Genomic DNA, 25,998 nt, shown 5'->3' with positions numbered 1-25,998 from the left:
CCAATGGTAACCTTCAAATGTACTGACTGGTTGCGGCCAAGGTGCAAATTTGCCAAATGTTTGTAAACAAGTCCAACTGAAATTAACATTTTTTTTATTGTATACAGTTAAAGGACAAGGAAACCCTTTTTGTCCCTTGCTTTATCAGATTGCTAGGTTTTTTTTGCCCACTGTCAAATCTCATTAATTCAAATTAGACTGCTCCGTTGCAGGCTCCAATTTTTGCTTGAGTGACGTCATGCCCCCCTGCGAATCTACTGCACATGTTTGAACTTCTAAGCACCTCCTGATCAGTGTCCATCTTCCTGGTATCTTGGTATCAAAAGGAAATACATTCTAAGGGTCAGACTGTGCCTGCACTGATGTTTGTGGAGAGAAATGCGGGTAATGTGCATGTGCCAATTTTTTTCTGGAGATACTGTGCAGCCGCTGGATCATGGAGCAGGAGATATGCATATGGGTATTTTTTTTATTTAGTTTCCATTTTTTTCTAAACTACTGGTTCCAAACAGCTAAATGTTTACACAAAGAAAAGATTGTACAGCACTGCCGAGCACACTAAAGGTCTGCCTGTAGGATGACTTCATATCTTTGATTGACTTTCCTTGACCTTTCTAGATCAGCTAAATATAGCACAAATCAGTGTCCTACCTGTAGGCCTTTAAAATGTTGATAAATGATACTCTCAATATGAATGAATCAATATGAATCCTAGACATTATATTTATTAAAGGGGAACTATTGTAAAAAATGAAACTTTCTAAATACAGGTATGGGACCTGTTATCAAAAATGCTCGGGACCTGGGGTTTTCCGTATAATGGATCTTTCTGTAATTTGTATCTTCATAACTTAAGTCTACTATAAAATTATGTAAACATTAAATAAACACAATAGGCTGGTTTTGAGTCCAATAAGCATTAATTATATCTAAGTTAGGATCAAGCACACTCTACTGTTTTATTATTACAGAGAAAAGGGAAATCATTTTTAAAAATTTGGATTCCATTATTGTAATGGAGTCTATGAGAGATGGCCTTTCAGTAATTCAAAACTTTCTGGATAACAGGTTTCCAGATAATGGATCCCATAACTGTACAACCAATTAAAAATTATGTACGTTTCTGAAATAATCAAGTTTATCTTCACTATTCCTCTCTCAGCATCTGTTTCTCTCTCATTCTCTCTTCATGCAGGAGTTGGGTGTCAGAAATTCATTGACAGTTAAATCCAATATATGTTATAGGGGGCTCCTTTTGCCAAGTAGATGTATTAGAGCACACTCTATTAAAATCACCAGAAATCATGTCCATGCAGAATTTGTGCAAAAGGCAGTAATTTTGTTACGTCTTGTTTGTAATGGAATCTGTATTTGATCGAGCTCTAATACATCTGCTAGGAAAGGAAGCCCCCCTATAAGATATTTTGGATCTAATGATCAATAAATATCTGACACCCAACTGCTGCATGAAGACAGAATAAAGAGAAACAGATGCTGAGAGAGGGATAGTGAACATAAAATTGATTATTTCAGAAACAATTCAGAATATTTAATTGATTGTATTTACAAAGTTTCTTATTTCAGTGTGATAAAGCTTATATTAATTGTTCATTTTTGCAAAATTTCCCCTTTAAGTTTTTTTTGTAACTTAAATAAGGGATGCACCACAACCAGGATTTACCCTTTTTCAGTAGGATTCTGATTTGGCTGAATCGTCATGCCTGGCGAACCCAATCTGAATACTAATTTGTATATGCAAATCAGGGACGGGAAGAAAAATCAAGTAACCAGAATGTTGAAATTGCAAACTGGAAATCTACTGAATAAAAAGCTATATAACTCAAAAACTACAAATAATAAAAAATGAAAAACTTAATTTATATTTATAAAATCACAATGCAACAATGACTTGCATGTTCTTTAAAAAACAAAAATCACAGAAGTGTGCTAAGTATTGTGGGAACTGGAATCTTTATTGGTATTAAAAAATTATAAAATATTGTATTGCTACACTATTTTAAAAGGTACATGTTGTCAGGACCAACAGTGCAAAAGACGAACAGTAATTTCAGTAGCTATTATAAATAACTTCATAGAAAATGCTTAATGAATATGTAATGAAATGTAGCTTAGAGTTACACTTGCTGTTATTAAACATTTTTTTTCACAGTTAAGCCATCTCCGAAAGTCATTTAAAGGCCATTTCACTTATTTCTAATGTCACCCTACAACTGTGTTAGAATAATTGATCAATCAGAACTGGCTAAAGAGATTGTGCCAAAGTGAGGGGAAAAGATATAACAATAACTGCTTGCTATTTCAAAGTCACCATTATCATAGTCCCATACTAGCCCTCTTTTCAGAACACAGGTACAGTAGTACTTCCACATTTGTAAACTTCTCTGTTCAAAAGCTATTGCTTGGAAAACCTAAGCAGTATCTGTCATAGCATATCTATGAGATAGCCTGGTGAGGATACTTGTATTTTGTCAAAGTAATTAACATAACAGATACAATTCATAATCATAAATACAAAATAAGGATGTCTGTGTAGAATAACCCACTTACAGAAAATAAGTGCAGTTAAGTACAGGTATGATTCTTTTTAATGCATTCATGCAGAGACAAAGCAGACACCAGCGGAAGTTTTTTCTGGGAAGGAAATAGGTTTTCCAGACTGTACAGAGTTCAGAATACAGAAACCAAATTATTCTATCTACAGTCATTCTGAAATGCACATGGCATTTGACTGAACTATATGCATCTCCATGATGTATAATGAAAAAATTGAATTACCTATAATAGCTTTTGCTATTTTACAATGCAATTTACACTAATGCTCACCATAAGTACTAGATTATTTCCGACTGACCTCCTTGACCTCGGTACAAAACTGTAATATGTATCAGACAAGAGCAAGTGAAGCAGCACTTGAGACTAATAATGAACATGGATGTCACTACAAACTATTGAACTCAAACTAGTCTAAAGTTGGCCATAGATGTTAATATTTTTTAAAAGATCTCTTTGTTATCGTAGGATTTGAAACAATCGTCTAAATGCAAGTTTTGTCCATCAACAAAAAAGACCATTACAAGCGATATCGAGTTGAATCTATGAAACAATTGGACAATCGATACATTTCAATGTGACCGATGATAATTTTCTAACCTGAGCAATCGATTTTCTGACCGATGTCAGACGAAAATCGCTAGATGCATGATCGTCCAGTGCCCACTAACCTCTGATAATTTGACATGAAAATTGGTTGAAAAATCTTAACGTCTATGGTCACGTTTAGAGTAAGAGAAAAGGCCAGATACAGGCCTCATATAATTACAGTATTTAACCATAATAACTGTATGGGTATTAAATGTAGTTATATGCTGTAGCACAAATGTAAACAATACTCCATTGTACTGCAGCACTGCATGTCCCAAACCTGCTGTGAATGATAACCAGCTCTCTGCAAGCAGTCTGAATGTAGGATTCATTTGCTTCATTTAGGAAGTCTGGCCTGTTTTGACACTGGTTGGAGTGTCAAAACAGGGTAAGATGCACTACCCTTTCCCACTATTCCATTTCAAATATCAATTGTTTTATCTGCAGCGCAGAGCTGCACAAACCATGGGCAGGGGTGCTGTTCTGATTCAGCCTAAGGTAAAGATTTGCCCTCTGGCAAAACAAATGAGAAGTGGCACTGGGAATAAAAAGTTATCAATATTATACTGAAACTACTATAAGACTACTTCTCGTTTTGTGGAAGGTATATTTCTAAATGAGAAGCAAACTTTCAAAGGAGCATTTGCTGTGCCTTAATAGAACAGAAGATAATGGATGTGTGTTCCTTTGAGAATGTATATATGAAGATCTTATTAAACTGGTAGGGCTGTCATCTGCAGCAATGAATATGATTTTCTCCACTCGCACACCTGCTGGCTCAGCTTTGGGACTAAACTTCTGTTACATGTAACCAAACAATTATTTTATCCATTTCCCACATACTGGGGCTCATTTATCAACACTGGGCAAATTTGCCCATGGGCAGTTACCTATAGCAACCAATCAGTGATTAGCTTTTTGAAGTCAGCTGCAAGTAGAACAATGAATGCAGCAATTTGATTGGTTGCCATGGGTTACTGCCCATGGGCAAATTTGCCCAGTGTTGATAAATGACACCCACTGACTATAACCCCTAAAGATAAAACATACAACATTAAGGTTCAAATAGATTTAGACACACATCTGTTCAGATTCCATTGGCACATTAGTTGGTGGAGCTTTGACCACACTTATTTTGTTCTTCCTATGAAGATGATTATCTGTTGGTAGAGTTTATTATGCAGCAAGATCCAGCAAAAGCTAATTGCTTGTGTTTAGCAGAAAAGGTTCTGCTCACTAAGCATGAATGAGAAAACCCCCAATGGAACTGATCCAGAGGAGAAGCAAAATAAAGTCCAAAGCTGAGAGAAGAGATCTTCAAAGACAAAGTGAGATTTAGGTTACTTGCATCTTTAAAAAAAATTGTGCAAAGTAATTTTTTTTTGAAGAAACCAAAGGTGATTTAAAAGAAAAGGAGAATAGGTCCCCTTTATACAGACTGCTGAGGTTATAAAAGATTGATATAGGTTTGTTTAAAGTGTCGATCTGTTTCAATGTGGCTGGCCATTATAGAGATTCCTTATTTAAAATGCATGAAAAGTTGCATTGTCAGCTATATAAAATCCACTGTTTTGTATTGTTTTGTGGCCTATCCATGGTAGCATACAGAAAGCTCTTCATACTGCATTGCTATTCTGTCTGTAACGTGAACAAACCCGACTGGCATGGCCATTGACATACTGCTGTAGATTATTTTAATATCCTGTCTAGACTAATATGTAGTGTTGATTGCTGGCTAGACTAGGTTATGTGTATAAATTTGATTGCACTGTATTGCTTGCCCACCTTTGTAAAACATTGATAAACCCTACTGATAAATAGGATGAATTTTGAAATTTTGAATTTTTAAATGGCCAATAATTTGAAGAAACACACTGAACCAATTACTTGCTTGTCTGTGTACAGAAAATAGTTTCTCACTGTGCTGAACCAGTTTTTATTAGATCAACACATTACCTAGTATATCTAGTAAGAGCCATTCCCTATCTATAAAAGTGGAAAACAACCATACCACCTTACTATGCACAAAGAATGTAAATCACTTCTAGAACATGCCAACAATCATTTTATAAATATATATATATGCAACACAATATACTGCTTATTTGATGCAAAAAGACCCCTGGTGCTGGTGTTTTCTTTATGTGTATATATATATATATATATATATATATATATATATATATATATATATATATTTTTTTTTTTTTTTAAGAAAATACCTGATGGTATAAATCAGTGTGTTGATTAGGGTTGCCACTTTTTTTCCTGCGAAAATAGGCAGTGGGCGGATGGGTGCCATCGGGGGGCGCGGTGGGTGCTGTCGGGGGCGGGAATGATGACGTGGAGATTAGCGATTGGCTGATCGCCATGTCATTCACTTCAACGTCCTGTCCGGATTTCCTAATTTGGAAATCTGGATAGGAACTTTTCACCCAGGCAGCCCTTCCAAAAACCGAACTTTCTGGGTGAAATCCGGGCAGGTGGCAACCATAGTGTTGATAGAACTGGTGATGATAACAAAAAGTTGCATACCAAGATGATTCGTGGGGCTGCACAGCAAATCCCACACCCCACCTTAAACTTTTTTCATAAAACAGTTTAACAATCTCCCTCATCAGCCCCCCTCTACATCTTGTTCAACCCAAGCAGTTGCAAGGTCTATGTCACAGACAGGCATGCTGGGGGTTTAACCAGAAAGTTACAGGTTGAAAATCTACAATACTAGTACCTCTACACAACACAGCACAACAGCACAGAAGAATCACTTCAAAAACATAAAATAAAAATTCCCACAGTACTGCAGATTGATACATCAACCATTTCTTTTAACAAACAACATTAAATTTACATCCTTTTCAAGAGCTTGGCGATAGAAATGGGCAGATATATATACATATTTCCGACTAGTCAGCTACCTGCTGCTACTGTCTTGCTGGGTTCTACTATATAAAATGGACATCACAACCAACACTAATGGCTTAACTGAACACAGCCCTCCTGTAACTAAGGTTAAATTTTTGCCTGTTTATTGTGTTCCTTTTAGGGATGCACCGGATCCACTATTTGGGATTCGGCCGAATCCCCGAATCCTTGGTGAAAGATTTGGGCGATTACCGAACCGAATCCTAGTTTGCATATGCAAATTAGGGGAAGGAAAGGAAAAATTTGCAAAAAAATTCTTCTGTTGTGACAAAAAGTCACGTGATTTCCCTACCCGCCCCTAACTTACATATGCAAATTAGGATTTGGTTCGGCCAGGCACAAGGATTCGGCCGAATCCTGCTGAAAAAGGCCGAATACTGGATTCGGTGCATCCCTAGTTCCTTATACTGTGCAACTGTTGTTGCTAAAAGCACAAGGAAACCCTGTTTCACAAACTGGCTGTAATTTCCTCTTCATAAAAAAAGCACTGATCTGCCAAAACCGCAAAACCTTGACATTGCAGGACCTCTGTTTGGTACTTCTGTGTGTGCCTCTGATTCCAATACAGGGAATCTTTGGGAGTAGTGGAGGAGTATACTTTCTCAGTCTGACCTGAACTCAACCATAACATGCAATGGTTGGCAAAATCTCAACCCAAACCCACCCAACCAATAGTCAACATCACTGGCATCCCCAAATGTAATAGCCTTTACTTGCCTTTTAACTACAGAAATCACTGTAAAAGTGTGGTTATCTGGGGGCTGGGAGGGCCTGAAGGTTCTTGGAACTAAAGGTGGCCAAGACGTTACAATTACAATCTTTCCTGGAAAAGATCTTTCCAAGAAAGATTGTTCGTTTCAATACACACGTGTAGAACTCAATCGTCAGACATACAGGTAGAAACAACAGAATTCTACCTGTATCTGACGATAAAGCATTTCAATGGCCGATGTTCGGGTGCTTTCAAAATTTTCCAGCCAGCCTGATCGACGAGCCAAACAATATTCAAGTCTTCTGCCAATATCAGTCGGCTTGTCTCCCACCATACACGCGTATATTTGTTTTGTACAATATTATTGTGCGTCTATGACCACCTTCAGGCTGAATGGCTCATATAGCAATGTTTTCCTGTCTAACCTATAACATTATTATGACCTAAGATTATTATGAACTAAGATGTGAAAATACTTGTATCTACTGTCATAGACAAAGTCAGAAATAAATGTAAGTGTACCAAAAGAACTGATTATTCAATTGGTTTGTTTTTTGGAAGTGGTTAATAATAGTCAATAAGGGGTTAGCTTGAAGGGGTACATAAATACAAATACCAACTGTAAAAACTCCCATGCATTATTAGCTCAGAAGACCACATCTTGGTAGAGGAACATTTCTTCTATATGTCCCTAATAAAAATGAAAAGCCATTGGTCTGTACCAAACTGTGTGGGTGCTGGAAAAAATACCTAACAGAGAAGCATTTCAAAACTCCAAAATTTTACAAGCTCCAAATTTATCTGGATTTCCTGAGTAGAAAGCAACTGAAATCATTTGCTTTCTTGCGACTAGCAATTTTAAGGATCTTAAAGAGTGAATTCTAATATTTCCTTGTTTATTTGTGATTACTACAGAAGCATAACCTTTCCGAGAGATTTTATAGTAAGTCTCTATACAGGCTCTGGACAGCCTTAAGTTCTTTTACAAAACAGAATATTTTCATTTAACCCTGCCCCCACTTAAAAACAAGCTGTTCCCTGATTGTCAGGCTATGCTCCTTGTTGGCTTCTAACAATATTATCATACTACAAGAGGGATATGGGAGAAGAAATTACTTCTAAAAAGGAAAGATGGAAAAACTCCAAGTTTAGAAAAAGGCATTGGCATCTTCAGAGTTACTTTCTAAATAAACAATCCTAGATAAAGTTTAAACAAAAGATATTAACACTGGTTTGTCCATGAACATCACAATGGGAAGAACTTTTACAGCAAAAACCAGTACGATAACGGATACAAATGCACATATATGGGGCCTATTTATCATGTTGTGTAAAAAGAGGGGTGAAACATTACCGTAAAAACCATTCTGAAAACCCCTCTCTTGATCCCTCCAATCTTGACAACCTCCGACCTATCTCTCTGGTACCTTTCATCTCTAAACTACTTGAGCGCCTAGTCTACAACCGACTAACCTCATTCCTCTCTGACAATAACCTGCTGGACACCCTACAATCTGGTTTTAAGCCACAACACTCCACGAAAACTGAACTGACTCGACTAACTAATGACCTTTTAACCGCTAAAGCCAACAATCATTTCTTACTACTAATACTGCTTGAACTCTGCTTAACTACCAAACGCAACACCACATATAGTACTACATCCCCCCCCCATTTAATTCGATCTTGCCCACTCCCACACCTTGTGTATTACTTCTATTTAGAGTGTATGCCTATGCATAGAGCCTCCCTCACCTTTTGTACCTGTATTGATTGTGATGTATGTAACTCCATGGGGGTTATGTAATAAAAGGCACTAAGTTTGCCCAGGAGCAGTACCCCAGAGCAACCAATCAGCAGGTAGAATTTACCGGTCACATGTTTAAAAGCAAGCATCTTATTGGCTGCTATGGGTTGCTGCCCTTGGGCAAACTTAGCGCCATTTATTACATATGGGGGCATATGTTCTATGTATATAATTCATGTGCTTTAGTTGTATAATCACATTTACTTTACAGTGCTACGCAATATGTTGGCGCTATATAAATACATGTTAATAATAATAATAATAATAATAATAATAATAAAACGTTGCCCTGAGCACCTAATCAGCAATTAGATTTCAACAGTTAGAAAACAAAAGCAAATATCTGATTGGTTGCTATGAGCAACATTACTGGTAATGTTTCACTCCACTAAATAGATGAGACTTCTTATTCTCATTTTAGAATACTGTGGAAGCCCAAGCCATGACCTATGTAATGGATCCATGAGAAATACAGGCAAGATGGTGGCACAGTTATTATTTTATTTCCAAAGAGGAGCGCCAGCCTAAGGAAAAAACGTACCCCCACGTGAATAAGTCTTTCAGTGCCCTAATAAACAGAAGTTGCTGAGAATAGGTTAATTTTTTAACTATTTCAAGGGGAATTTTGCTTTTCAATATAATCATTAATTCAACTACAAGGCAAACCCTGATTTTTATTCTAACAAACTGAACTTTTGACCAATCATGCTTGCATTTCAAAGCTTTTTAATCTCAAGAGGGATGAAAACATTTGAGAGCTGCGCTCTTAATATATGTGGGCCTGTGGGTGTTCATCTCCCACATCATGATTTATACCCACTTGCACTAATTTTAATAGGCAAATTACAATCCCACTTCATCTAGCACTTCTCTCTAGTGATTTTGTACAGTGTATAGGATAAGTACCAAAGCTTTTTTAAAGGACAAATAACACTTAATAACGTACTTAAATTGTAATGAATATTTAATGAATCTGTTTTAAGTTGTATGGTTTTATTGTTCATTTATAGTGTCTGAAATATCAGATTTTTGTACAGACAAAAACAAGAAGTCCTCTTCACTCAACCCATAATCAATATGTTAAGGGCCTATGTCTTTGCTACCACTGAATCTAACATTTTTTCTGCTGTAAACAACTGCAAATAGCTTTATGGCAGTTAAAGGGATACTGTCATGGGAAAAAAAAATTCAAAATGAATCAGTTAATAGTGCTGCTGCTGCAGAATTCTGCACTGAAATCCATTTCTCAAAAGAGCAAACAGATTTTTTATATTCAATTTTGAAATCTGACATGGGGCTAGACATTTTGTCAATTTCCCAGCTGCCCCTGGTCATGTGACTTGTGCCTGCAATTTAGGAGAGAAATGCTTTTTGGCAGGCTGCTGTTTTTCTTTCTCAATGTAACTGAATGTGTCTCAGTGAGACATGGGTTTTTACTATTGAGTGCTGTTCTTAGATCTACCAGGCAGCTCTTATCTTGTGTTAGGGAGCTGTTATCTGGTTACCTTCCCATTGTTCTTTTGTTTGGCTGCTGGGGGGGGAGAAAGGGAGGGGGGGTGATATCACTCCAACTTGCAGTACAGAGTTACTGAAGTTTATCAGAGCACAAATCACATGACTTGGGGCAGCTGGGAAATTGACAATATGTCTAGCCCCATGTCAGATTTCAAAATAAAAATAATAATAATAAAAAAATCTGTTTGCTCTTTTGAGAAATGGATTTCAGTGCAGAATTCTGCTGGAGCAGCATTATTAACTGATTCATTTTGAATTCATTTTTTTCCCCATGACAATCCCTTTAAGCATATTGGAATCAGTTTGTTAATTATGCTTACCCTACCTATCTTATTCTATTATTAGTCTAAGACTTACAGCAAAGTGAATTGTTTGCATCAGTAAGAAAATGTTATGTTTAGGGATTCCCATTAACTCTCACCATATATAACATTACCGATTATTAAGATGAAAAAAGCTTGCTGTCATGCATTGTATATCCGCAGGCCCCAATTAGCAAGCACCACTCAGCACTGGTTGTTACCTTTTGTCAGCTGTTTTTTGACATAAGTTCTCTAAAAAAAAGTGGGAGTTGCTTCCTTTTTAACCAGTAGAATACATACTGACAGTAGGACTGTTTTTTTTCTTATTGTAGCTATCTTGCTACGTAACATACAATGACATAGCATGATGGTGTGTTTCAGGTGTTCTCAAGTGAAAATTTGCTGTTAAACAAAAGCAGTAATTATTATCCTAATTATACACAATAAAAATAGCTCCTATTTAAAAAAAATGTATGAGGAACAATCACAAACATTTAAGAAACATCATAAATACTGTATACTTTCTGAAATAACCAAGTTACTCATTACTATTCCCTTCTCAGCAATCTGTCTCTCTATGCAGGAGTCTGGGTCAGATTTTGATTTATCGGTAATAGATCTTTTAGGGGGGTCCCTTTTTCAAGTAGATGTTTTAGAGTTAACTACCACAAATCCAGCATGCAGACAGTTAGCATTTCTGTCAGAGTTGGTTATTTTACAAGAGCTGGCTCAATACATATTCTAGGCAAAGGGGCAAATTCACTGCCGATTTACTAAGGGTCCATGGTGTAAATTCACTAGCGAAGTAGATAGACTCTAGCGGTACTTCGCTCCCTAACGCCAGGCGAAGTTGCACTCTGGCGAAGGGACATAACTACACTAATTCACTAAGATACGGATTTTTCTGAATGTTACCTCTTGCTCCAGAGTTTTCTTTGCCAACTCAGACCAGGCGAAGTGCAATAGAGTAGATAGGAGTTTGTTCAAAAATAGTTGAAAATTTTTCTAAGTCCCAAAAAACGCTGGCGTCTTTTACTTTTTACAGGGTAGATAGGCTGAAAAATATTGTACATTTTTTTGGGGTACCCTCCTTCCCCCCTACATTTCCTAACATATTGCACCTAAACAATACAGCGGGCACATGTGTAGGGCAATATTACAACTCTATTTTATTTTATTAAGGTTCCCTGGCCTTGTGTAGTGTAATGTATTTGCTGCAACATATATGACCATTGTACTTTAACTTCACGCCGTATGCTAATTAGGCATCGCTAGTGTAACTTCGAACTGCTGATCGTATTATCGCTAGCGCAACTTCGCAAGTGTTCGGTACCCTGGACGCAACTTCGGATTTTCGTGAATTAACTTTGTCCTGGCAAATCTATGCCTGGCGAAGTGTTGCGATGTCAGCGAAGCTGTCACCGTCACAATTTCGGGGGTAAGTAAAATTGCCCCCATGAGAGCAGCCCCCAAAGGCTGTATTAGACCTGTCAATCAAAATCTGACTCCTGAATGAAGAGAGACTGATTGCTGAGAGGAGGATGGTAAAGAATAACATCATTGTTTCAGAATTATTTCAGAAATGATACAGAATCTTTGCTTGATTATATTTAGAAAGATTTTAGGTCATGATTAATTTTGATTGGCTATGTTATAGGTCCTACCTCCAGGTCTGGGAGGGGCAATGCCATGTGTACTGACATGTCGGGACAAGAAGAAAAGGAATTTACGTCAAGTAGGTAAGTAAAATTCTCTATTTCTTGATCCCAACCAAGATATAATCAATCTCTAAATGGGATTTATGAAATGTTTAAATGATTTTTAGCAGACTTAAGGTATGATGTTCCAAATTACTGAAAGACCCCTTATCTGGAAAACCCCACATCCCAAGCATTCACAATAACAGGTCCCATACCTGTACTAAGCTATCAAAAAAGTGTCAAGCAAGTTACTATCTTGTGAATAGTAAATTAAATACCAGAACTGTGGAGTCTGAGTCAAGAGAAATTTTGGGTATCTGGAGTCAGAGTTGCCAAAAATGTACTGACTCCTAATAGTTTTTAATACAAGCACTGAGAATAATTAAATCAGATTTAGACTAGTTGTTCACCTATAGATTTACTTTTAGTATGATGTAGACTTGGGATCCCCAACCTTTTTTTTTTACCAATGAGCCTCATTCAAATGTAAAAAAAATTGGGGAGCAACACAAACATGAAAAAAGTTCCCGGGATGTCAAATAAGGACCGTGATTATCTATTTGGTAGCCCCTATGTTAACTGGCAGCCTAAAGGAGGCTCTGTTTGGCAGTAAACGTGGTTTTATGCAACCAAAACTTGCATAAATTTCAAATATAAGCACCTGCTTCGAGGCCACTGGGAGCAACATCCGAGGGTTTGTTGAGCAACATGTTGATTGTGAGCCACTGGTTGGGGACAACTGATGTAGACAGTGATATTCTGAGACAATTTGCAATTGGTTCATTGTTTATTAGTTTTTGAGTTATTTAGCTTTTTATTCAGCAGCTCTCAATTTCAGCCATCTGGTTGCTAGGGTTTAAACACCTCAGCAACCATGCATTGATTTGAATGAGAGGGTTATTAACAGTATAGGGCCTCAATACAAATATGAGTAATAAAAAGAAGCAATAACAATATATTTGTAGCCTTACATAGCATTTGTGTTTTTTAAAGGGGTCCATGACTCCCATTTGAAAGCTGGAAAGAGTCAGAAGAAGAAGGCACATAATTCAAAAACTATAAAAAAAAAAAAAATAACTAATGAAGACCAATTAAAAAGTTGCTTAGAATAGGCCATTCTATAACATACTAAAAGGTAACTTAAAAGTGAAGCATCCCTTTAAGAGCCTCTACGAAGTAGGATATGGCAGAAGCAATTCTGTTTCTAAGAACAATACTTTAATTAATTTTGGATTGTATTTAGCAGCTATTCTACAGCTATATGCCAGGTTCAATTAATATATAAGTTGCTTTAGGTTTTCCAATTGTTTTTGCTTTATGTAGTTTAACCAAAGGATATGGTTTATATCTTTGGCAGTGATAAAATGCCTTGTATGTTGTGTACTTAACTTCTTTCAATCAACATGGAAAATACATTAGTATATTAAAGGAACCGTAAAATAAAAGCGTTTTAAAGTAATTTAACATATAATATTCTGTTAGCATGCACTGTTAAAAGCTGTGTGTTTGCTTCAGAAAGGCTACTATAGTTTATATAAACAAGCTGTTGTGTAGCCATGGGGGTAGCCATTTAAGCTGGGGAAAAAGGGGAAAATGCACATAACAGATAAGCTCTGTCATGTACAATGGTGTTTAATCTGTTATCTACTATGTAACCTGTGCCTTTTCTCCTTTTTTTCCCAACTTGAATGGCTGCCCCCCATGGCTACACAGCAGCTTGTTTATATAAACTACATAAACACACCAGTTTTACCAGTGCAGAGCAACAGTACATTATATTTTTATTACTTTGATACACTTTCAGTTTTTGGTGTTACTGTTCCTTTAAAAACAGAGGAGTTAGAGTTAGAGTCAGAGGTACCATAAACTCATCGAAGGATTTATGTACCGACTCCAGAGCCCTGTTAAATACAAACCTATAGCACATAATTCAGTCCAGATTATCTCATTCTAGTTTTAGGAAACTTCTTGTACCATTTAGTTTCAAGGTACCAAAAATCAGAGCGCAAATTCATCTTGCAGAGAGCAAGTATTACCTATATTAAATTAAGACTTATAAACAATAAAAAGGTAAATGTCCCACATCAATCTGAACAGAAATTATACTTTCAATCATAAATCATTTAAATGAAAAGAACAAATACTGTATTGCCATTTGTGATTTAACATGTTATACATAATATATAGATAGTAAATAATATAAATTTGATTATTTTGCAGGCTCCTTGTTTTGCAGAAGTACTGATTCTGCAGTCTATTCTACATCCCCTGGGAGTTAAACAGTTAAGGAAGGGGGTATATACAGTGTGCATGAATAAGAGAGCTGAACAGGCAAAATGTCTGTAACAAAAATGAAATCTATATAACTTCCAGTGGGCACATAAAACTATTTCTCATGTTGCAGGGGAACATAAACTGATTCCTTGTATCACTAATGATTAAGCCACTGCAGAATAACACTGCATATCCATAGCTCTCTTAAGGGATTCTAACAAATAAGACCTGCTGATGCCTATTATGCTGACATTTTAGAAGTGGAGGGGTGCTGTCTGCTAATAAGGGAGCTGGAAGGCTACAGCCACTGGCAATTGATTTTCAGCATTTCCCAACGTTCCAGGCAGTAAACAAGTGCTGATCTTTTTACAGCAGCTGCATTTGGCTTTTTCCTGATATGTATTTTTTGTGCCACCATATTCCTCTACCCAGTGCAATTAGTAGATCTTTGCAGATGGGTTTTAGCGTTATAAGAAAGGGGTTCGTTGGCTGGGCCTTATCCTAAGATGATATGATTCAGGGGTGTTCCGGGACCCTGTAGCAGCTCACCGAAGCTAGAATGTTTCTACATAATCTCTAGAGAAAGTCACTGGATCAAGCATTGATTAGGACTCTGACCTAATACCCAGCCCCCTCCATACTCAGTACTGCGATCAATCACATAAGCCAAGATCTACAGCAGGTCCATTGAAGCACAATTTGTGCATCTTGCTCACCGGAAGACAATCACTAGTCACCTAAAGGCTTAATGCATAGATGGCTAGCACTACATTTGGAGCAGACACGTTATATGCCTAATATATATTTATCACACCAGGAAGACAGGGATACCATACCAACCTGTATTTTTGTGCAACAATATGGTGATTGTGCTGGCAGCAGGTTGCATAATGCAAGAGAGGCCTGAAAAAATATCTACGTTATTATTATGTTTTCTTATAATTTTAGGTATGGGGCCTAAACAATCTATACACAATATCAACAAAGAGCAGCACTATATTTCTTATAAACGAAAGGCCTTTTTGACAGAAAACAGGCCTGGGGTTTTCCAGAGTAATTTGGATAGCCATACCTTAAGTCTACTAAAAAAAACCAATTAAACATTAAATAAACCCAGAAGTCAGATTTCTTACCAGCACTGACTTTTGGCTAAAAGTATACCACTACTAGTACACTCCTAACTAATCCAGCCTGTAAACTTTTACTGGGAAGATGAGTCACAGAACTGCATCTTCCCAGTCATGATTACAATGTGGAATATCAACGTTTTATTATATAAATTTGTAGCAAAACAATGTTCTAAGAAAGGGATCTAGAAAAAAACAAACATGTGCTCTAGATAGAAAAACATGCTGGAGTGGCACTTTACATACATACACAGAAATACAGATGAACCTATATTATAATATATTTATATTCAGGCTTGTCCATATTAATGTAATTATTGCATAGAGCAAAATATCAAAGAAGGATGAAAGTGTCAGCGCTCCTTATACATAAAACAATTTCAGATGACAAATTACTGTGAATGCCCAACCTGCCGACCAAACTACAATTTCCAGAACCTCTTAAAATCTACAGGTGGATAGCGGACATTGGTAAACTGGGAGTCATAGATCAAATACAGCAGAAAATGCCTAAATTAATCAGCAGCAGATGTCAGAGTTTGTATGCAGAAAATATCACCAATACATCAATCAAATAAAATCGGTGCCAAAATAAATCTTTGCACTTGATCACTACCCCATGGGTATGTTTGTCTGAGTGAGTGTGAGGGTTAATAAATAATGTTATTCCAAGACAGGAGACACATTTCTTTTCAACCAAAGATATATATATATATATATATATATATATATATATATATATATATATATATATATATATATATATATACACTCAGTAAAAATTTTTAGTTCTGTTTTAAAGAAAGTGAAGCAAAGAATAACATGATTTATCATGACTTATCCCTGAATTTAAGTGAGGCCTAGCCATCTCTGTAAAGCACTGCGGCATATGTGAGTTCTATATAAATAAAGGATAATAATATTAATAATTATAACCCTTCTACTGCATGCAAAGGGAGCTATGAAAATCCAACAAAGTATTTACCTTTTACTTTTCCCTCTGTGTGATACTGATGAATTGTAAGAAATAAATTGCAGATACACAATAGTCATAGAAAAAACACAATATTGCTAAAGAATTGCATGAGGCCCCTAGGCCTCAAAATCACTGGGGCACCTACAGTATTCAAGAACTGTCACTCAGAGAGGCCATGGGTAGTGGGCAATCTAAGGGAGCCCAGTTTGAATCAATAGCTCTCCTAAAGAGATTCTGCAGCAGCTGAGATACATATGACTATTGAGTTGGTAAAGTGAGAGCTACCAATAACCCCCCAATGTATATGTAGCAGGTGCATCAGTGATGGTCAGTACTGTTGGGTTAATCACAAGGGACTAAATGTGCCACTTGTACGGGTGCCAGAGTGGGTCAGACAACTCAGGCCATTGCCCCCACACACACAAGCTTACCTCCATCAGAGTAGGTCTCGGTGCCATAGCCATCCTGCAAGCCGTTGCTCCACGTTCCCTCATATTTGGCTCCATTTCCCGTGCACTCCCTGACACCATATCGCCCTTTAAATCCGTGGGTCCACTCCCCTCTGTACACCCACTTGCCCTTGCTCTCCACTCCGAGGCCATGACGCTTTCCCTGCGCCCAGGTGCCCTGGTAAGTGTTGCCGCTGGGCCAGGTGTAGGTGCCCAGTACTTCGAAGCCGTGACTCCAAGAGCCGGCGTACTCGCCCTGCCCCTTGGGACCGGTGCAGATCCCGTGCCCGTGAGCCTTGCCATCCTGCCAGCCACCGCAGTAGGACCCTCCATCATCAAAATTAAATCTTCCCCCACTGGACATGCATGTAACTCGGTTTGCAAATCCGTGCACAAAATGCAATAGAACTGCTGACAGGGTGAGGGGGGGGACAGAGGCAGCAGGGCTTTAAGATGAAGCCATAGGACTTCCCAGTGATCAAGTCACATTCAGTGTGAGTCTGAGCATCCTGAGCGCCTTCTCACGAGCAGCATCCAGCGTGCCGAGAGCTTCTGCAGTATAGCGGGGCAGCTCCACCTCCCTCTGGAGTCGTCAGGCCACCCCTATGTGAGTGCTGAGATGCTACCGACTCGAGTGGAAGCCCACGTACCCCAGCATATTAGGGGAGAGCAGAGGATGCTTAGCAGGGAGGAAGTGTGGGATCAGCAATGCAGCTGCCTATCCCTTCTCCCTCCTCCCCCCGCTCCCTCACACACCTCACCATACAGCGCCTGAGATGTGATGTCTGGCTCCTGCCAGCTCCCCTGCTCTCTGCATTGGCTGCGTCTGCTTTAAGTCAATGTCTCCTTGGCTCCCTGAGATTCCCCGGTAGCTTTGCCAGTCTCCCCCTCTCCTGTGTGGATAAATGGCACACTGGGGCACTTCTTCTCCCCTCCAGGTGTTCCTGGATTATTAGGAGGGCAGCTCCAAGGGCTCCAAGGCACAATCTGAGTGGATTTAAAGAGGCAGGAACTGCGTAATGTTACATAGAAACAGCCAGAGCCCAGCTCTCCAGCAGCTCCTTGGAGACAGGAGGCTAATCTCAGGCAGGCAGGCCATAGGGTTAGCATTTAGTGCTGTGTATCTCAATGTCAGCACTAGGGCGGGCTCTAGCACACAGGCAGGGGCAGGCTTTCCTCAGCTACGAGTGAGAAATCCACTGAATAAAGATTATATATGGCTCATCCTGCAAACAGGCACGTATTGTACACACTCAGGGACATGGCAAAATGCTCATTCATGGTAAAAAAAAGCACATGTTGGAATAAGGAAATATATACACACAGGTTACCTTCAAAGTGTATGTCAATCTGCCAGTCAGGCTCTGTGATTTCTCCCTGTACCAGTTTACCTCAGAACTATATTGCTTTCATTATATATTTGTTATCAGTATGTATCTATAGCTACTTACTTCATCATACCCTTTGTGTGTGTGTGTGTTGTACCTGCATGTATCCAATGGTTATTATTTCTACTACACAAACATCTCACCTTCCCTTTATATTAGTTATTCTGTGACACCTGTTTCTTTTTGCCTGTTCATGGAATTTTCATGTTTGTATTTTGACACATTTAACACTCTGTCTTTCCATTTATCTCAGCCCTTCCTCTCTGACAGGATTGCAAGTACATTTGCTGAATACATACAATGGTGTATCCTGCAGACACTCATTGGGCAAATAGCACTTATGCCATTTTAATCATAACATGTAATTGTTGCGTAGAGCAAAATATCAAAGAAGGATGAAAGTGTCAGAGCACCTTATACATGAAACAATTTCAGATGACAAATTACTGTGAATGCCCAACCTGCGGACTACAATTACCAAAACCTCTTAAAATCTACAGCTGGATGGCGGACATTGGTACACTGGGAGTCATTGATCAAATACAGCAAAACATGCCTAAATTAATCAGCAAAGAAGCGACAGATGTCACAGTTCGTATGCAGAAAATATCACCAATATGTTAATCAAATAAAATCGGTGCCAAAATAAATCTTTGCACTTCATCACTACCCCGTAGGTATGTTTGTGTTTGTCTGAGTGGGTGTGGGGGTTAACAAACAATGTTATTCCAGGACTGGAAACAACTGCTGGTTCCCTTCAAAACCAAAGATTATATTTAAACACATGTACATATGTTTTGTTCTGTTTTAAAGAAAGTGAAGCAAAGAATAACATTATTTATCATGACTTATCCCTGAATTTAAGTGAGGCCTAGCCATCTCTGTAAAGCACTGCGGCATATGTCAGTTCTATATAAATAAAGGATAATAATATTAATAATTATAACCCTTCTACTGCATGCAGGGAGAGCTGTGAAGAGGGAAAATACAACAAAGTAACTCTTTTTCCAGTATTTACCTTTTCCTTTGTGTGATACTGATCAATTGTAGAAATAAATTGCAGATACACAGTATTCATAGAAGTCATAGAAAAAAAACACAATACTGCTAAATAATTGCATGAGGCTATTGTACAGCATTGCTCACTAGTAAAGGCAAGTCATCCTCTAGTAATATATGAAAAGAGATGCCTCATTTGAAGCAAAGGAGCTGAAAAGTCCTGACAAGCTCCTTTGTTGTGAGGATTTAAAAAAAAAATGTAGTGCCAGAGAACTAGCTTCCCATCATGCTTTTTGTTGGCCCAACTGCAACCCAAATGCTTTATATTTAACACCCAAATGACTGAACTAGAAGTTATGGAGACCAACATTATAATATCTATTTAGGCCAAGAAAGCTGGGGAAGATTCTACAGAATGTCTGTACACATAAACGGAAACTGTCATCCATTGGAATCTTTACTTGGCCCTCTGTATTCATGGGCCCTGAAGCACCTGATTAGTTTGCTGTTGCTGTTTTGTTGTGCCACAATGACACCCATGATCAATGCCCTATTATTTCTCTAATCTACTTGCAGGACTACATCTGTTCTTTCAATCAAAGAGAGAAAAACTGATTCAATAATATTAGCAATTAAAAAACCCAAGCCCATTACTTATGGAAGAAGTGTAACTGACTGCTCACAGCCGCTTATTGTGTAATGATACCATCTTACATGCTGAATGCTAACTATAACAGCCCTCATCCCACATTACCTCCCACCCATGCTACAATAGTTCTGCAATATTAACATACTGGAATATAATCAATCATTAACGATTCCGGATTATCCCAGTTATGTGGTGATTTCACAGTCAGAATCACCTAGCAATTTTCCAAGGCTTCTGGCCATGGGTGTCCACAGAATATTTTCCAGTGGGGGGCAAGTAAGCCAATATCAAATATGGTAGCATCTAGAGATGCACTGAATCCAGGATTCAGTTCAGGATTCGGCTTTTTTAAGGAGGATTCTGACTTGGCCAAATCCTTGTGCCTGGCCGAACCAAATCTGAATCCTAATTTGCATATGTAAATTAGGGGTGGGTACAGAAATCACCTGACTTTTTATAACAACAGAGGATTTTTTTCCACTTTTTCCTTTGTTGCCCCTAATTTGGAATCATATTTATATGCAAATTAGGATTTGAATTTGGTTCGGTATTCGGCCGAATCCCAAATAGTGGATTCGGAGCATCCCACTGAAGATGAACCTATTCATGACAATGCAGGAGATAACATAATTAAGATTTGGGTGGGAAGTAGAAAAATGTTTTGTGTTGTGGGGAATTAAATTTGCAAACAATTTCTTGGAACTAACTGGAGAAGTCAAGGTGGGGCAACTGCCCCCTCTTGCCCCCTTCTGCGGACACCCATGCTTCTGGCTGGGCCTTATTGCAGAGGTGTCTATGCTGTTTTTGAAATGCAAACCCAGCAGTATCAGTAGCCGTTGGAGTTAATTAACATCTGGAGGTCCGTAATTGAACTTTCCCTGTCTTAACAGATGGTGACCAATTATCCACCAAATAGGCCGCATGACTGCCATCAGAAATTTCTAGGGCTCATTACATCGAAATGGCCAATGTCTCCCATTGGCCACCTGGGCCCAGTTATTCGTCTGCCTTCAATCCCTATGGTCCCTTGCTAATAAAATATTTTTAGAAAAAGGCATCAAAATCACTGGGGCACCTACAGTATTCAAGAACTGTCACTCAGAGAGGCCATGGGTAGTGGGCAATCTAAGGGAGCCCAGTTTGAATCAATAGCTCTCCTAAAGAGATTCTGCAGCAGCTGAGATACATATGACTATTGCGTTGGGAAAGTGAGAGCTACCAATAACCTCCCAATGTATATGTAGCAGGTGCATCAGTGATGGTCAGTACTGTTGGGTTAATCACAAGGGACTAAATGTGCCACTTGTACGGGTGCCAGACTGGGTCAGACGGACTCAGGCCATTGCCCCCCCCCCACACACACACACACGTGCCAAGCTTACCTCCATCAGAGTAGGTCTCGGTGCCATAGCCATCCTGCAAGCCGTTGCTCCACGTCCCCTCATATTTGGCTCCATTTCCCGTGCACTCCCGGACCCCATATCGCCCTTTAAATCCGTGGGTCCACTCCCCTCTGTACACCCACTTGCCCTTGCTCTCCACTCCGAGGCCATGACGCTTTCCCTGCGCCCAGGTGCCCTGGTAAGTGTTGCCGCTGGGCCAGGTGTAGGCGCCCAGTACTTCGAAGCCGTGACTCCAAGAGCCGGCGTACTCGCCCTGCCCCTTGGGACCGGTGCAGATCCCGTGGCCGTGAGCCTTGCCATCCTGCCAGCCTCCGCAGTAGGACCCTCCATCATCAAAATTAAATCTTCCCCCACTGGACATGCATGTAACTCGGTTTGCAAATCCGCGCACAAAATGCAATAGAACTGCTGACGGGGGGGGGACACAGGCAGCGGGGCTTTAAGATGAAGCCATAGGACTTCCCAGCGATCAAGTCACATTCAGTGTGAGTCTGAGCATCCTGAACGCCTTCTCACGAGCAGCATCCAGCGTGCCGAGAGCTTCTGCAGTATAGCGGGGCAGCTCCACCTCCCTGTGGAGTCGTCAGGCCACCCCTATGTGAGTGCTGAGATGCTACCGACTCGAGTGGAAGCCCACGTACCCCAGCATATTAGGGGAGAGCAGAGGATGCTTAGCAGGGAGGAAGTGTGGGATCAGCAATGCAGCTGCCTATCCCTTCTCCCTCCTCCCCCCGCTCCCTCACACACCTCACCATACAGCGCCTGAGATGTGATGTCTGGCTCCTGCCAGCTCCCCTGCTCTCTGCATTGGCTGCGTCTGCTTTAAGTCAATGTCTCCTTGGCTCCCTGAGATTCCCCGGTAGCTTTGCCAGTCTCCCCCTCTCCTGTGTGGATAAATGGCACACTGGGGCACTTCTTCTCCCCTCCAGGTGTTCCTGGATTATTAGGAGGGCAGCTCCAAGGGCTCCAAGGCACAATCTGAGTGGATTTAAAGAGGCAGGAACTGCGTAATGTTACATAGAAACAGCCAGAGCCCAGCTCTCCAGCAGCTCCTTGGAGACAGGAGGCTAATCTCAGGCAGGCAGGCCATAGGGTTAGCATTTAGTGCTGTGTATCTCAATGTCAGCACTAGGGCGGGCTCTAGCACACAGGCAGGGGAAGCTTTCCTCAGCTACGAGTGAGAAATCCACTGAATAAAGATTATATATGGCTCATCCTGCAAACAGGCACGTATTGTACACAGTCAGGGACATGGCAAAATGCTCATTCATGGTAAAAAAAAGCACATGTTGGAATAAGGAAATATATACACACAGGTTACCTTCAAAGTGTATGTCAATCTGCCAGTCAGGCTCTGTGATTTCTCTCTTTATCAGTTGGTACCAGTTTACCTCAGAACTATATTGCTTTCATTATATATTTGTTATCAGTATGTATCTATAGCTACTTACTTCATCATACCCTTTGTGTGTGTGTGTGTTGTACCTGCATGTATCCAATGGTTATTATTTCTACTACACAAACATCTCACCTTCCCTTTATATTAGTTATTCGGTGACACCTGTTTCTTTTTGCCTGTTCATATATGTTTGTATTTTAACACATTTAACACTCAATTTCTCTCAGCCCTTCCTCTCTGACAGGATGGCAAGTACATTTGCTCAATACATACAATGGTGTATCCTGCAGACACTCATAGGGCAAATAGCACTTATGCCATTTTAATCATAACATTTTCCTTGATCAAAATATGGCTGCAAAAAGTCAGGACTCCCTTGAAATTCCCTCTCATCCACTCCCATTACAGCAAATGAGAATTATGTAAAAACACCAATACACACAATGTCTCTCTGAGAGAGACACATTTTCATATCATTCCCATTCGCACTTATGGAAGGAGATTGCATGCGAGTTGAAGTGTTTTGAAACCGCGTTTTGACTGAGTAAATATGGCGACTGTTAAATTTCACATATTGAGTAGACCTTAGTACCGCTTTTGCAGAAAATTCTTCAATTAGAAACACAATATTATGGGGCTGTAGGTTTAGGAATTATCCTAAAAAATAAGTAATGATTTTCTATATAAGCTATTATTTGAAAAGTATATATTTCAAGGAAAGAAATTAAGTTAGTCACCAAATGAATGCATTGTAATCAAAGTTGAAAAGTTTGTGCTGGGTCTATAGTAATATATTAGTAGACACCATTTATTGGTCAACTGTTAGAATGTACATATCTGCTTGGTTTTTTATGTCTGTTTTGGCATATAAAATCCAAAGAAGAAATAGAGACTTTATTGTCAGTTTAATTTAGTAACCAATGAACTAGATTACATGCATGATAACTAACATATTTTAAAAAAGAGAGATACAACCAATGCTGACCTAGACACCAGACTGAATCAGACCCCCTATTTAGTGATGGGCAGTACAGTTGGTGTGTCAATAGCCAGACAAAAATTGTCCCCTCCTGGATTTAACCGTTAGTTAAAGGTGACATTTTTTTAGTGCTTGTTTTTTAAATATATACAGTACCTCCCCTAAAGCTGCTGCAAGGGCCTACAGATGCCTATATATTAAAACAGTCCCGGATGCAACATTAATTAATCTACAGTATATTTTGAAAATGTTCTATACAAGTATGGGTTTTGTTATTCGGAAACCTATTATCCAGAAAGCTCAGAATTACAGAAAGGCCATCTCCTATAGGCTCAATTTTATCCAAATAATCTACATTTTTAAAAGTAATTTCTTTTTTTTCTGTAGTGATAAAACAGTAGCTTGTACTTGATCCCAACTAAGATATAATCAATCCGTATTGGAAGCAAAACCATCCTATTGGTTTTATTTTTTTTTAAATATTTTTATTTCTGAGATTTTACGAGTATAATCATTAAAATAAAATAACAAATCCAGTCTTGATAGTTCTTGTGCTTTACAACAAACATCCATATTGAATATGGATGTTTGTTGTGCTTTACAACAAACATCCATATTCAATACATTTTCAATACAGTTTTGACTAACAGTTGGATAAGTGTGTTTGTATTGAAGGGTTTTATTCCCAAATATGATCATAAATCCGTTCCATATGCTGTATTAGTCTTCTTTACCTCTAAGTTGTGCAGTATAGCTCAAATTTTATTCAAAACAGATTCTCAGACAGAAGATTATTTATAAATAACAGTTATCTTTACAAAAACAAATAAAAAAAGAAAGGTATTACAAACAGTTTAACCTAAAAAGATTAACTAATCTAGTTTAAACCAACTGAACTAGATTATTGGAGACTTGCAAATATATTTTCAAATAAAATAATTGCCCTTCGCCTCTACCTTAGGGACAATATTGCTAAATTGCAAGGAGTTGAGCAGGGGGTACATCACTGAACCTGTACGTTATCCATGGTTGCCAGACCTTTTGAACCGACTGCCTATCAGTTGCTATACCTGTTAGCTTCTCATTTATGAATATCCAGTCTATTTTATTTTTAAACATAGTAAAGTTTATAGTGGGGGATTTCCAAGATTTTGCTATTGTCTGTCTGGCTGCCAGAAATATGTGGTTTAACAGTTTGTTTTTTGTTTTTAGGGCCTTTTTGGGAGAAGCACCCAGTATAGCCTCATATGGGTTCTTGCGTAGATTTACTTGTAGCACTGGGTATATTAATTGGTAAACTCTCACCCCGAATCTAGTTACACTTGGGCATGCCCACCATATATGCCACATTGTTCCTGCTGAGGTGCAGCCCCTAAAGCAGTGATCATTGGGTAAGCAATATATTTTTGCCAATTTTACTGGAGTTAGGTACCATAACATCGGGACTTTGGCCTATTGGTTTTATTTAATGTTTATATGATTTTCTAGTAGACATAAGGTATGAAAATCCAAATTACAGAAAGATCCATTATCTGGAAAGCCCCAGGTCTCGAGCATTCTGGTCTGGATAACAGGTCCCATACCTGTATTAAAAAGTTTTGTACAGAATTGAAAAGGAAACTGGCTGAGGTAGATGAAGTTGAAAGGGTAATTAGATGCTTCATCTTTTTTAGTAACAGAAACATTTTTACTGTAAAGCAGATGAATGAAAATATCTTAAATTTAAGGAAAAATATATAAATGATATCCATTTTTTTACTCAAGAATGTGCCACATAAACTTGACTATGGTATGACTATGGTTGACCTGAATATGCCAGCATGAACAATTGTCACTTGATCATTTCATGTGAAAATTGCATAAAAAAATATTATGTCTAGTACCTTTATTTGGTGAAAAAACACTTGGGTAAACTCTAATTTATTTTAAACAGGATATACTGTATTATATATATATATATATATATATATATATATATATATATATAACAATTCTTGTCAGTTGCACTCTCTACCAAAGGTCATCCGCCTGGGTGCTGGTAAAAATATCACTATATTCACATCACACAAACCGCACTACAAGGACTTGTCAGGTGCAAAAATCAAAAGCCTTTATTTCAACGTTTCGGCTCTAACACGCAAGCCGTCTTTCCTGAAGACGGCTTGCGTGTTAGAGCCAAAACGTTGAAATAAAGGCTTTTGATTTTTGCACCTGACAAGTCCTTGAAGTGCG

The 25,998-nt window shown here is 38.6% G+C and overlaps 1 protein-coding gene across 3 annotated transcripts in view; it reads right to left on the bottom strand.

The window, feature by feature from the left end:
* Positions 1–22,515, bottom strand: part of LOC108714096 (junctophilin-3) — a 92,907-nt gene extending 70,392 nt beyond the window's left edge. Inside the window, exon 1 of one of the 3 annotated variants that reach the window (XM_041590204.1) lies at positions 21,368–22,515. In XM_041590204.1, the coding sequence (XP_041446138.1) occupies positions 21,368–21,749 (382 nt within the window). In that variant the 5' untranslated portion in view covers positions 21,750–22,515. Of the gene's footprint in view, positions 1–16,931; positions 18,085–21,367 lie in introns of those variants that run through there. The other 2 variants (XM_041590203.1, XM_018257987.2) reach the window with 2 other exon arrangements.
* Positions 22,516–25,998: the final 3,483 nt, after the last annotated feature.

The sequence above is a fragment of the Xenopus laevis genome, chromosome 4L (assembly GCF_017654675.1).
Source record: "Xenopus laevis strain J_2021 chromosome 4L, Xenopus_laevis_v10.1, whole genome shotgun sequence".
In the NCBI taxonomy this organism is placed as follows: domain Eukaryota; kingdom Metazoa; phylum Chordata; class Amphibia; order Anura; family Pipidae; genus Xenopus; species Xenopus laevis.
The sequence above is the reverse complement of the archived record's forward strand: the minus strand, read 5'-3'. Positions and strand labels throughout refer to the sequence as shown.